Here is a 13,074-nt window from a genome sequence, read left to right as displayed (position 1 = left end):
ACCAGGGATCTGCCCTTATCTCCAATTTCGTTGTGCTGTTGTGTAAATTAGTGATGGACAGTTTTCACTCTGAGGTCAAGTGCACATTTATCATCACCCAAAAAAAGCCTGTGAAGAACAACACACTATGTGAACCCACACTTGATTCACTGTCTGATAATGCCTGATATAATGATCACATTTGTTTCCCTATTCTTTCCAGTTTCCTCAGCGCTGATCAACACAAATGCAAGTGGTGAAACTGACGTAGACGTGTATAAGATGCAGTGTGACACTCGGTGCCCCTTGGCGTCCTGAAGACCAGCTGTTGTTATTTTTAATCCCCTAGGCTATGTTTCACCTCAGCAATACAACCCCACTCACTCTTACTGCAGGAAAAAGGAGCCTCAACAAAACATTAGGAACCTTCAGACGCACACAGGTAGAGCTGGACACGCACCAACACACAGTCAGTCAGTCTGTTAAAGCACCGAAGGACTCACCAGCGAATTGTTTTTACACTGGTCTGTGAAGGCAAACGGCAACAATACGACAGCAATGATTAAATATGAATGTGGAAAAAATGGGATTACTGATAGTGAGCGACAGAATATCAATGAGCCAGTGCTGCCAGAGTTTCCACTGCTTCCTGCTCTTTCCTATCCATCTCGTCCTTGTGTATTTGTTCTTAAAAATTTGTTAACATTGTAAAATAAAGAAGGAATCAAACTGTCCGTAAAAAAGACAACAAGATACGGAATAAGTACTGTACATGTCATGATTGAATGGCATCTATATAAGGATGAGGTTAAGATGGCCGTACTGCTACATTAAATAAATGAGGTCATGCTCTTGACGCACACAACACAGCACAAGTTACCTTAAAGTGGGATTTATATCTCAAAGCTTCCTCCTGGGCGTTTGGTTCCAGGTTTGTCTTGTTTATTGAGTAAGAATGAGCTTCTTTCCAGGAGAGCAGCCTTATTGGTCAGCCAGCCAGCAGGATCTTTCAGGTTCAGGGTCCAATAGCATACTGCCTCTGCAGTGGCCTGCTCTCCCATCTGTCCCGCTCCCTAACTGCTCACTGTGTGGGCTATATTTGGCCCCTGGCTCATGTTTCACCACCAGAATACTGGCAAGAGGAGAGAGTGTTAAGGTAGTCCTGGGGAACAGAAGGTAGTGATGACATTTTTTACACAACCAGCATTTTTTTAATTAAACACAGAGCTTCAGGGGGGCGTGACTGCTGCAATATTTATATCAACACATGCATTAATTCAGGTCAGATAGGCTTCATGCAACATTCAGAGGGTCTTAATGCAAACTGTATGCGTAACAAAGGCGTTATTGGATCAACTGCCGTTCGTCTGGTGCACGTGACACATTCAAGTGACAGCAGCTTGTCAGTGTTGCCAGCGTTGCCAGTTGAGACGACCTGTTGACCCCAGACCACCCACAAGCCTGTCTCACATATGGCTGCACTACCTGAAAATGGGCATGTGCAAAAACTACTAAAACGGATGCGGAGACAGGGGTTGAGCACCAGTGGGACCAAGGTCAAATCTGCAGACATTTTGAAAACAAGGTGCTGCACGTGTGACGTGTACCTGTCTATGCAAGTAAGCAAATATCTGATTGGGTATACTGTACCAAGAAAAAGATGCTGCTGAATGACTCAAAAGCATTAGTTGAGAAGAGCACAGACAGTTGAGAAGCATGCAGACTCGCTTGGTCTATTCCTAGGCCACTATCACATTTTCTGCTCTGGGAGCTATTCTGGTTCTTCGTCGTTCTAATGACTGCAGTTAAGTGCCTGCGATAACTCCAGGAGGAATTCCACTGTCCATACATAACTAGTGTTTTAAGTGTTTGGTATGACCCAATAGGCCATAGGAAGCCAAAGCGTTACTTCAAACTTCATAGAGATGCTTTGAACAAAAGGAATGGAAAAGGAACCACCAACCACACCAGCGAGACTTGAAGAAGTTCAGGAAGATCCTACTGCGTCCCTCACAGTCACCTGACTTTAACTTTATAGAAGGTCTGGTGGCAGCAGCACACAAACCCAATAATATTCCAGAACTGGATGCCAGTCACTGGTCTAGGAAGGACTAGGGAAAAGTGTGTGATGCTGGTGTCTGGCTCTGCAGACAATAGTGAAGTACTTGTGATGAAAGAGCTGAACAATTTTCAGTAGCCTTTAAGCCTTTAGGTTATACTTTGTAGTAAATTTGCTAATAAAGCTAAGCTAATTAAGCTAATTAAACTTGTTTCATTTGTTCATCGTAAACATACAAAACTGTGTGAATTTTCTCAATACACAGCCCAAACTATAAGTCTGACAGGAAAGTAAGTTTTCTGTACAGTAAATGTTGCGTAACGGTGTATTTCCCATTCATATGACTGGAGACCAGTGTAAAGCCCAACAGGTATCCTTTAGCAACTGACAAATGTTCACACTAGACAGTGATAAACATCTGACTTATGGTAAAAAACTTCTAAATAAGCTAACAAAGTTCTCACCATTAGCTCAATTTGGGGAAATTGTGTGTCCATGTTTTCATCGGAAGATGTCAGTCAGTGACGTAGCACTAGAGAGAATAAACACAAGAGCTGAGCAATTAACGGATTGAGTTTTACCTCTGAGACAGTTTGTCTCCTCGCGCTTCCCGTTGCTTCGCAGTGATTGGTCGCTGAGAAAACATGGCGCTGTCCGCGTAATTGTGAAATTATCATGAATAAATCTCTTATTAGGGGTTTTAGAGCATAGGTGAGGTGTGTTATTTGTGTGTGTATATGTAAGGCGCATTTTTTCTTGCTTGTATAACTATTGGTGGGGGGTTAGCTGGACGTTTCTGTACTTTAGCTTCGCGAGCTCGGTTACAAACCTGCTAGCAAAATATAACAGGATCAGGATAGCAGGATCAGGTTGTCTTGTTTCAACTGAACGGTGAGTGACCTAGGTCTAGTAACGTTATTGCTACTCTGTATCTGTTAGTTTGACTTTCTGACTGCATCATTTTTTATTTACATTTGCACCAGCGTTAGTCAATTATGCATCTTCCTGTGCACATATCGGTGTAGGCAGCTGTTGACATAAAATGAGACTGAGGCTAAATAGGTCTTGTGTATTTTAATACACGAATTAATTTGTAATCTTGCCAGAAAAGAGAAGAGAGTAGAGAACCACTACTGTACCGTAGTACTAACTCAAATACATGTCTACTGTAGTGTTGACATGGATAAAACTTAATTCCGTTGTTACAAACTCTGTATAACTCTTAAAAAGTGAAATTGGTCTTACAAAAACATTTTAATCATATACAAAAAATAGGTGATTACTTATAGTAGGTACAGTACATATTTACATAATGGAGATCACCTGTGGGCAGAGAGTTGATGGTAATACACAATAAGTAGTAAGAAGTTCCACATACAGGTGAATCTGTTTTTGCCAAAAAGTACACAATATTATTAGAAAATAAATATAAAAAACATTTCCAGTTTTCTGAGGATCATTTGTATATGAATCACTAATTTTCTGTTTTTTGTTTTAAATAAATTCATGTGTGTGGTAACATTACCACTTTCACATAGAGGTTATTATTTATTCTTCGAAATGCTAAATGAATAAATTATTTATGTAAAGACTTTTAAAGGGGTTGAATACATACAGCTTTTGTACAACTATTTCATTAATTTTCCAAAACAAACAGGTACTTAAGGTAGTTATTTTTCAACAGGCCAAAACTGACCCTGCTTTAAGAAAAAACTGCTAATCTTTTCATGACATTTTTCAGCCCTCAACATGCCTGCTTTTCGGCAAGTTGGAGAGAAGCAGCTTCCTAATCCTGTGCTGTGTATGGCATGGTCTCCTAAACGGGATCTGATCGCTTTGGCCAACACAACTGGAGAGGTAGACCTAATTTCTCTTGTACCGTTGAAAACCTGTATTGATGTTCTTGTAACGCTATGGCTTGTATGTGCATAGTTGCTTCTGCATCGTCTGGCTAGTTTCCAGCGTGTTTGGAGCTTACCACCCAGTGAGTATACTGGGAAGGAGATCACTGCACTTGCCTGGAGACCTGATGGCAAAAGTAAGGAATGACCTCAGATTTACAGTACATTTGTTTGTCACCTGCTTGTCTGTTGGATCATTATCACAAGTATCACACTTTCATTCCCTCTTTGTTTGTCAGTATTGGCTTTCAGTGTTGGAGACACCAAGCAGGTGGTTCTGTGTGGTGTTGAGAAGGCTGAGATCCTCCATGTGTTTCCAATGCACAGCCCTGTAACATGCATGCACTGGACAGAAGTGGTAGAGGAGAGCAGGTAGGCATGATAACGTACCGCCTGCGGCACAAAGTTTGCCACTGAAAAACAAAATCAGCATGTGGTCTGTTTTTGTGTTTCAGTGCCCTCAGCTCCTTTTACAACTCAGAGGATGAATCTAAACTTTTTCTTCCCAAGTTACCAACACTCCCCAAAAGGTAATGTCGTGTATTTGATGTTCCGACCTTGTCAGAGATTTCACCCGGACTTAACTTTTATGCTCAAATTAACACATGAATTTATTGCATACAATGAAATAGTACAATTACAGAAACATCATGTGTATCATGAACACAGACATCTGTTGTTTAAGCAGCAGCTTTGGAATCCATTAAATAACATTGTCCATTTCTGTTTTTCTTGCAGCTACAGCACAACATCAAAGATCTTCAGGTTGGGTCATTGTATTGTGAATATAAGCCTGGTATCAGGTGTTTTTGTTATTTATTATAATATTTGTTCTCTTTTACAGTGAGGAGAAGTCAGATGAGATAATGAACCTTTTGGGAGAAGTCAGGTATATGATTAACCCCCCCCCCCCTCCCTACAACACAATATTTTTCTTATCACAGCATTGTGTGAGTTTTTACATTTTGTTTTTCATTCAGGCTAAATATACTTGTTCTTGGTGGAGACACTGGGTTTGTCGAGCTTTATGCGTATGGAATGTACAAGATTGCAACTCTCACAGGAGTAAGACAAAAAAATCGTGTGTGTGTGTGTGTGTCTGTGTATGTATGTGTATATATATATATACACACTCTATTCTCACCCTCCGCGGGTGGTCTCATCCACTTTCCAAGCTCGGGTCCTCTACCAGAGGCCAGGGAGCTTGAGGGTTCTGCGCAGTATCCTTGCTGTTCCTAGGACTGCACTTTTCTGGACTGAGATTTCGGATGTTTTTCCAGGGATCTGTCGTAGCCACTCCTCCAGTTTGGGGGTCACAGCCCCTAGTGCTCCGATCACCACAGGCACCACTGTGGCCTTCACCTTCCAAGCCTTCTCCAGTTCTTCTCTGAGCCCTTGGTATTTCTCTAGTTTCTCATGTTCCTTTTTCCTGATGTTGCCATCGCTTGGTATTGCCACATCCACCACTACGGCTTTCCTCTGCTCTTTGTCCACCACCACAATGTCTGGTTGGTTCGCCATTACCATTCTGTCTGTCTGTATCTGGAAGTCCCACAGGATCTTGGCTCGCTCGTTCTCTACCACCTTGGGAGGTGTTTCCCACTTTGACCTTGGGGTTTCCAGTCCATACTCCGCGCAGATGTTCCTGTATACTATGCCAGCCACTTGGTTATGGCGTTCCATGTATGCTTTGCCTGCCAGCATCTTACACCCTGCAGTTATGTGCTGGACCGTCTCTGGGGCCTCTTTGCACAGTCTACACCTTGGGTCTTGCCTGGTGTGGTAGATCTGGGCCTCTATGGCTCTGGTGCTCAGGGCCTGCTCCTGTGCAGCCAGGATGAGTGCCTCTGTGCTGTCCTTCAGCCCAGCCCTTTCAAGCCATTGGTAGGATTTGTTGAGATCAGCCACTTCAGTTATGTTCCGGTGGTACATCCCGTGCAAGGGCTTGTCCTCCCATGATGGTCCCTCTTCCAGCATCTCATCCTCTGTTCTCCACTGCCTGAGACATTCACTCAGCACGTCATCTGTTGGGGCCTTATCCTTGATGTACTTATGGATCTTGGATGTTTCATCCTGGATAGTGGCTCTCACGCTCACTAGTCCTCGGCCTCCTTCCTTGCGGCTAGCGTACAGTCTCAGGGTGCTGGATTTGGGGTGGAACCCTCCATGCATGGTGAGGAGCTTTCGTGTCTTAACATCTGTGGTCTGTATCTCTTCCTTTGGCCACCTTATTATTCCCGCAGGGTATCTGATCACTGGCAGAGCGTAGCTGTTTATTGCCCGGGATTTGTTCTTGCCATTGAGCTGGCTTCTTAGGACTTGCCTTACTCGTTGGAGGTATTTGGCTGTTGCCGCATTCCTTGTTGCCTGTTCAAGGTTGCCGTTTGCCTGTGGTATTCCAAGGTACTTGTAATTGTCCTCAATGTCTGCTATTCTTCCTTCTGGGAGTGAGACCCCTTCTGTGTGGATTACCTTGCCTCTCTTTGTCACCATCCTCCCACATTTCTCGAGTCCGAATGACATCCCGATGTCCGAGCTGTAGATCCTGGTGGTGTGGATCAGCGAGTCGATGTCTCGCTCACTCTTGGCATACAGCTTGATGTCATCCATGTAGAGGAGGTGACTTATGGTGGCCCCGTTCTGGAGTCAGTATCCATAGCCAGTCTTGTTTATTATTTGGCTGAGGGGGTTCAGACCTATGCAGAACAGCAGTGGGGACAGTGCATCTCCTTGGTATATGCCACATTTGATGGATACTTGGGCAAGTGGCTTCCCATTGGCTTCAAGGGTGGTTCTCCACAACCTCATTGAGTTTGCAATGAAGGCCCTTAGAGTTCTGTTGATGTTGTACAGCTCCAAGCATTCAGTGATCCATGTGTGTGGCATTGAGTCATAGGCTTTCTTGTAGTCGATCCAGGCTGAGCACAGGTTGGTGTGTCGCATTCTGCAGTCTTGGGCGACTGTTCTGTCTACCAGGAGTTGGTGTTTGGCTCCTCTGGTATCCTTACCAATGCCCTTCTGTGTTTCGCTCATGTATTGACCCATGTGCCCACTTATCTTAGCTGCGATGATGCCTGACACGAGCTTCCATGTTGTGGAGAGACAGGTTATTGGCCGGTAGTTGGATGGGACTGTGCCCTTTGAGGGATCCTTCATTATCAGGATCGTTCGCCCTTCGGTTAGCCATTCAGGGTGAGTCCCATCCCTTAGCAGCTGGTTCATTTGTGCTGCCAGGCGCTCATGGATTGCAGTGAGCTTCTTTAGCCAGTAGGCGTGGATCATGTCAGGGCCAGGTGCTGTCCAGTTTTTCATACCTGAGACTCTATGTTGGATGTCTGCCACTGTGATAGTCACTGGATTCTGTTCAGGGAGGTTGCTGTGGTCTTCCCTCAGATCCACCAGCCACTGTACATCACTGTTGTGTGATGCCTCCCTTTCCCATATACCCTTCCAGTACTGTTCAGTTTCCAGCCTTGGTGGGTCTGCTCTGTTGTTATTACCCTGCCATTGAGAGTACACTTTCGCAGGTTGTGTTGCGAACAGCCGGTTTATTCGTCTGGCTTCGTTATCTCTGGTGTATCTCTTTAGGCGGCTGGCCAAGGCTTGTAGCCTTTGCTTGGCAGTTTCGAGTGCTTCAGGTATGGGCATCTGACTGTACCTCTTGGGCATCGGTCTTTTCATTGCACCTCTCTGGGCCTCTGTCATTTGGCTCACTTCCCTCCGAGCTGCCTTGATTTTTGCCTCCAACCTTCGTTTCCATGGTGGGTATTGTTTCTCATGGCTCCCATGGTTCCTCTTATAGCCAAGCACCTCTAGGATCACTGATGCTGAAGCGTATATCAGCTCATTGGTTTCTGTGATTGTTGTGGTAGGGATCGCTCTCAATGCTGCATTCACATCTTCCATGAGATGGAGATCTGATGGTACTTCACTTAGCCGTTGTAGTGGGGTTCGGGGTTGCCTGTTCAGTCTCGCCATGATCTTATCTTTCAGGTCAGTTGCTGCCTCGCTCAGCGTATCTGTGCTTACTGGGGCTTCGTACCCAATTTCCGGTTGGGGAGATGGTGAAATCTCCCCTCTGACCTGGCGTCCTGGCTCCCCCTTGCCGTAGCATTTGTGTTGTATCTCGTCAATCAAGTTGTGATAGCAGTTGCCGTTTGTGGATGTTGGAACACTGAGCTACTAGTTGCTTCGCCGTCAGCCTTGAATGTGGTTTTCTCCGTTCCCATTCACCGCACATTCTTTGCATGTAACCCCTCTGACTAGGGTTACTTGAGTAGTAGCATTCCAACAGAGCCTTGTTCTCGCATCTCAGCCATTTCTTTCTTGTTCCAGTAGCCCACTATATATATATATATATATATATACACATATATATACATACATACATACATACATACATACATACATACATACATACATACATACATACATACATACATACATACATACATATGTGTGTATATATATACATATATATGTGTGTGTGTGTGTGTGTGTATATATGTATATATATATGTGTGTGTGTATATATATGTATATATATATGTGTGTGTGTGTGTGTGTGTGTGTGTGTGTGTGTGTGTGTGTGTGTGTGTGTGTATGTATGTATGTATGTATGTATGTTTCCTCAAGAGAATTTTTTGTTTTATATTATACGTTTTTCTAAAGTAAAATTTGATTAAAGTCTTACTCTTCTTCAGGTGACTGGAACCTGTCGCAGCTTGAGTCTGTCTAGTGATCTCAAGTCGTTGTCCATCATTACAGAGGTCAGGTCTGCTGATAGCAACCCAGAGATCTGCTACGTTCAGGTGAACCCATCATTTACAGTTCCTTTTTATTCACTCCTCTTGTATTGTTGTATTGTATTTTCATTTACTTGTCTTAATATAATTTACCTTCTGGACCAGCTGGACACAGGGTTGTTGTCAGACTGTTTGCCTGAGGTCACCAGGATGGCTCGCAAGTTTACCCACATCTCCACCCTGCTGCAGTACTTGCACCTCTCACTCAACTGTATGTGTGAAGCATGGGAGGACATCCTAATGCAGATGGATCTTCGACTCACCAAGTTTGTTCAGGTCAGTACTATATTCTTTTTGTATTAACTGTTGCTAAGGTTATAAACATATTAATTGGTAAATGTTTTCACTTTCTTTAGGAAAAAAACACAAGCACACAGGTTCAGGATGAGTTTCTAGAGCTTTTGCTGTGGGGACAGTCAAGGTGACAACACAGCCCATTCTTTTCATGACTTTTGTTTGCGGTTGGAAAAATATCTTATTGAGAATTTTTATTGTTTGTTTCACAACTGGATTTAATGTAATGAAAAATGTTTCAGTTTTTTTCTTTTGCCAACTCTGTTTTACATAGCCCTGAACTGCAGGCTCTTCTAATGAACCAACTCACAGTCAAGGTGAGAATAAGATGTCCTAATATTCCTAATTATCTCATTAGTAACCTAATTTTCTGCAGTTCAGATACAGTTGAATATTATTAATGTTAATTTTTTGTCTTGATACGATAATGGTGGGAAAATGCATTTTCTGGTTTAGCTGAAAGTCACATAATACTGTTTTTTTCTGATTTCATCTCAGGGCCTGAAGAAACTTGGGCAGTCTATTGAGTCCTCTTACTCCAGCATCCAGAAGCTAGTGATCAGCCACCTGCAGAGGTAATTTGAGCCTGTCATTTCTGATATGTGTTGGCTCATCCTGCACCCGGAGCATCTCACAGTCAAACCTATTTCCTCCCTTTTGCTCACTACAGTGGCTCTGAGGCTCTGTTGTACCACCTCAGTGAGGTAAAAGGCATGTCCTTGTGGAGGCAAAAGTTTGAACCCCTTGGTCTAGATTCAGTGGCTATAGAAGGTACAGTGTTTGCTACCTGCATGTTTATTTTAAACTGAGTTATTTCTTACCTCTAATCATGTCTGTATTGTATTTGCAGGCGCTATCACAGCAGTTGGTTCCTTTTCTCTGAAAGCAAATGAACTTCTCCAGTAAGTTTTAAAATTTCGGAATCCATTTGTATCTTGCGTCATTAGTGAGATTGTTAAATCATTGCTTTTTGTCATTTAGGGTGATTGACAAGAGTATGAAAAACTTCAAAGCCTTTTTCCGGTGGCTGTACGTAGGTAAGTGTGAACATTAGTTTGTCAAATGCAATGTACAGTAAATGTGAAGGAGTTTAACTTGTTTGTAAGATCCCACATATAGGTGGATTATGTGTTATGTTGATGTGTTGTGTTATTTCTCTACAGCTATGCTAAGAATGTGTGAAGAGCATGTACCGCCAGAACTTAACAAGGCAAGTTTCACCACATTGATATGAGAGCTGTTGAAGTATTATCAAAGTACTTTTATGGTTACCACTAACACTTATAACCCCTTAGATGACTCAGAAGGACATTGCCTTTGTTGCCGACTTCCTGTCTGAGCATTTTAGTGAGGTAAACTCATTATAATTGTACTAAAAAATATATTCATTTAACATAATCTTACATCCTTCACAAAGTCAGCTTACATGCTGTTTGGGATTACAGAATGAAGAACTCTTTGATCGTAAAGGAAAGTACTTCAACGTAGAACGTGTTGGTCAGGTTGGTAGTACTTTATGTTGTCTGAGGTGTTTTTCAAATAACCCGGTTCCTACAACACATTAATATGTGCACAAAAGCAAAAATAATATGGTGAAACCTTCACTGTACATGTCAATAAACAGGTTTTTGATTCTAATACTGATATGAATCTGTCCAGTACCTGAAGGATGAGGACGAGGATCTTGTGTCTCCACCCAACACTATGGGAAACCAGTGGCTGAAGTTTTTGCAGGAGAGCACACATCTAAAGGGTGAACTGTAATCCTTTTTACAGTGGCAAAAAAGCAATCGTTAAATTATTATGGAATTATGTATGCACATATTTTAAAACAATAGAAAATACAACTATCATAATCACCAGACAAAATGTCTCTTCTAGGGAGCCCTTTGCTCTTTCCTTCTTATCCACAAAAGTCTTTACACTTTGTAAAGAGGATGATGGAGAATGTGATTGAGCAGTGTCTCCAAAAACCTGCAGTAAGTCTGCATTGATTTGAATCTATTTTTTACTCATACTTGCATCTCTTCATCAAAAGAATCTAGCCAAATTTACAGATTTATGGTCAAGAAACACGAATGTGATTATTTGCCTTTTTCCGTTATATAAAAGATGACTCGGTGGAGAGATGTAATTAATTTAGATGTGCTTAACAGAAATTTAAAAAATGTTTATTTGTTGTATATTTTATGCAGGAAGTAATTGGAAGGTCTGTAAAACAGGCTGTCGTCTTGTCCCTGTACACTATACCAAAGAGGTAGTTCAGAATCTCATGTCTCAATTAATAATTATATGATCTAAATGACTAAACATGACTAATAGACAAAGCCTAATGTTTAAAAGACTCCTTAAAGTTGTTTTGTTTTTTTTCTTTGTCTTTCAGTTTTGAAAACACGCCACGACTTTTCGAACTTCCATCATTGTAAATAACACACAAACACATGACAGGTTCCAAAGAATTTCTAACTAAAGATAAAAGTTTGGTCTTAATCTTTCTTTTATTTGTCAAATAGGTGGAATGACAAAAAGGGGAAGATGCATTACGTTGTGTTCTGCATGCCAGAGATATCACCTCATAAGCTGTACTTATTAAGGAAAGCAACCGATCCAAACAAGTATGTGCCTGTGATCATGCATGAACGTCTTTGTACTTTTCTTATCATTTTTTTACCAACATGTTTTGTCTTTGCAGACTTACCCCCAACAGTGTGATTTCTGTTGATCTGAGCCACCATCTTGATAATACTGAAGATGAAAATGCTACAGCCCAGTAAGTGATTCTTTTCATTTCATACTTCTGAATTCATTCAGCCACATTGCTAATGTTGTAATTTACTTCGGTTTTTGTTTTTAGGTCTCATTATGTTTACAGCTGCCTGGATGCTCGTTTCTATGACGATGACATGCTAACTGTGGTTTTACAAGGAGCAGAAGACAGCAGTAGGCGGCTTCTGGCTCAGCTCCCCCTTGCTTCCACTCTGAGCTGTGAGACTGAATTCAACTGGGAGCCAAATCTTAGGTTTGTGTTTAGTTAGTTTCTCACACAGACACAAAGTGACAATTTAAAAAAAAATCAGTCATTTAATGGTTTTTATTGTTTGATCAGTTATACATGCGTATATACATATATAAATAAACTCCACATACTAATAATATATATTGTTTCATCATGTTTAGGTATAAAAAATATGTCTTATGTTACATAAATGCAGAATTGCAACTTCTGATTGTGTATATAACTATTTTGAATAAAATAACTTGTAAGTGGTCTGGGCACAATGCTCAGTGAACAACGATAACTATGCATATGTGTCACCTGTGTTTTCAGGCTGGACCAGCAGAGTGGTGCCATTCCATGCCAAGGCCTGGTGTTGGGGAATCAGTGGCGTGAACTGGAGAACATGAAGGCCCAGTTTGTAGCTGTCAATGGAATACGAAAAGTGTCCTGTGTGGTACGGCTAATTTAAACCTGTCTTTATGTTTTGGTTCAAAATATTATGTTTCACACATGAGTAGTGGACGGAAGAGGTTGTTAAATGTTTTCTATTAATGAACGAGGGTTGTAGATGATTACCAAATTTTCACTTTATCTCTTTTCCTCTTCAGCTAAGTGTGAATCTGAGGCACATACGAGTTTTTGAAATGGATGTAGAAGATGAGGACGATGAAGGTGCTGATTCACAGAACGCCAGTGCAGATCAAGATGGGCTTGAAACTACCATGAGCAGCCAGGGGTTGGGAGAGGAGGAGCATGCGGATGCTGAAGGTGAATCTGGAGAAGATGTGTTAAAGAAGACAGAGGCGCAGCTGGAGTCAGAAGAAGCTCTTGAACTGTCTTAAAACTGAGAAACGTTTAAGATGAAGCACTAAGCACCATTTTTTTACAGTGTTCTGAAAATACATATTTGTATATGAACTGCATTTTGTTTGGCATTTGTTCTATTTTTTGTAATGCCAACTCTCTATATTACTAATAATAAATATGAAGATAAATACTGGACGGGTAGATGAAATATTTTTTAAATGTTTTTTTTAG

The 13,074-nt window shown here is 41.6% G+C and overlaps 2 protein-coding genes across 7 annotated transcripts in view; one reads left to right on the top strand and one right to left on the bottom strand.

Moving 5' to 3' along the window:
• The window catches only part of palld (palladin, cytoskeletal associated protein), a 37,760-nt gene extending 35,130 nt beyond the window's left edge, over positions 1-2,630 (bottom strand). For 2 of the 6 annotated variants that reach the window (XM_029146255.2, XM_029146250.2), the window contains exons 1-2: positions 2,503-2,630; positions 860-1,111 (exon numbers count right to left, since the gene is read on the bottom strand). The gene's annotated coding sequence lies outside the window, so the exon portion shown is untranslated. Of the gene's footprint in view, positions 1-859; positions 1,142-2,502 lie in introns of those variants that run through there. The other 4 variants (XM_055508142.1, XM_055508144.1, XM_055508143.1 and 1 more) reach the window with 4 other exon arrangements.
• Positions 2,631-2,637: 7 nt separating this feature from the next.
• On the top strand, positions 2,638-13,036 carry anapc4 (anaphase promoting complex subunit 4). Its single transcript, XM_029146243.3, has 28 exons — positions 2,638-2,929; positions 3,780-3,895; positions 3,971-4,076; positions 4,179-4,311; positions 4,395-4,469; positions 4,678-4,704; positions 4,784-4,828; positions 4,920-5,004; positions 8,643-8,750; positions 8,850-9,020; positions 9,101-9,165; positions 9,313-9,355; positions 9,537-9,613; positions 9,709-9,809; positions 9,889-9,940; positions 10,020-10,075; positions 10,202-10,248; positions 10,334-10,390; positions 10,484-10,540; positions 10,698-10,791; positions 10,920-11,017; positions 11,234-11,295; positions 11,422-11,460; positions 11,552-11,653; positions 11,731-11,808; positions 11,893-12,057; positions 12,367-12,490; positions 12,645-13,036. Exons 2-28 carry the CDS (start codon positions 3,788-3,790, stop codon positions 12,876-12,878), a joined length of 2,409 nt encoding a protein of 802 aa, XP_029002076.1. The 5' UTR covers positions 2,638-2,929; positions 3,780-3,787; the 3' UTR covers positions 12,879-13,036.
• Positions 13,037-13,074: the final 38 nt, after the last annotated feature.

Source organism: Betta splendens, chromosome 4 (genome assembly GCF_900634795.4).
Source record: "Betta splendens chromosome 4, fBetSpl5.4, whole genome shotgun sequence".
Lineage (NCBI taxonomy): Eukaryota > Metazoa > Chordata > Actinopteri > Anabantiformes > Osphronemidae > Betta > Betta splendens.
The sequence above is the reverse complement of the archived record's forward strand: the minus strand, read 5'-3'. Positions and strand labels throughout refer to the sequence as shown.

What these genes read in the sequence shown, in the direction of transcription:
- anapc4 (XM_029146243.3), top strand. Translation starts at nt 3,788, where the DNA reads ATGCCTGCTTTTCGGCAAGTTGGAGAGAAGCAGCTTCCTAATCCTGTG. An exon ending in GACTCACCAAGTTTGTTCAG is followed by an intron (nt 9,021 to 9,100) that starts GTCAGTACTATA and finishes CACTTTCTTTAG; the next exon opens with GAAAAAAACACAAGCACACA. An exon ending in TTGCTGTGGGGACAGTCAAG is followed by an intron (nt 9,166 to 9,312) that starts GTGACAACACAG and finishes TGTTTTACATAG; the next exon opens with CCCTGAACTGCAGGCTCTTC.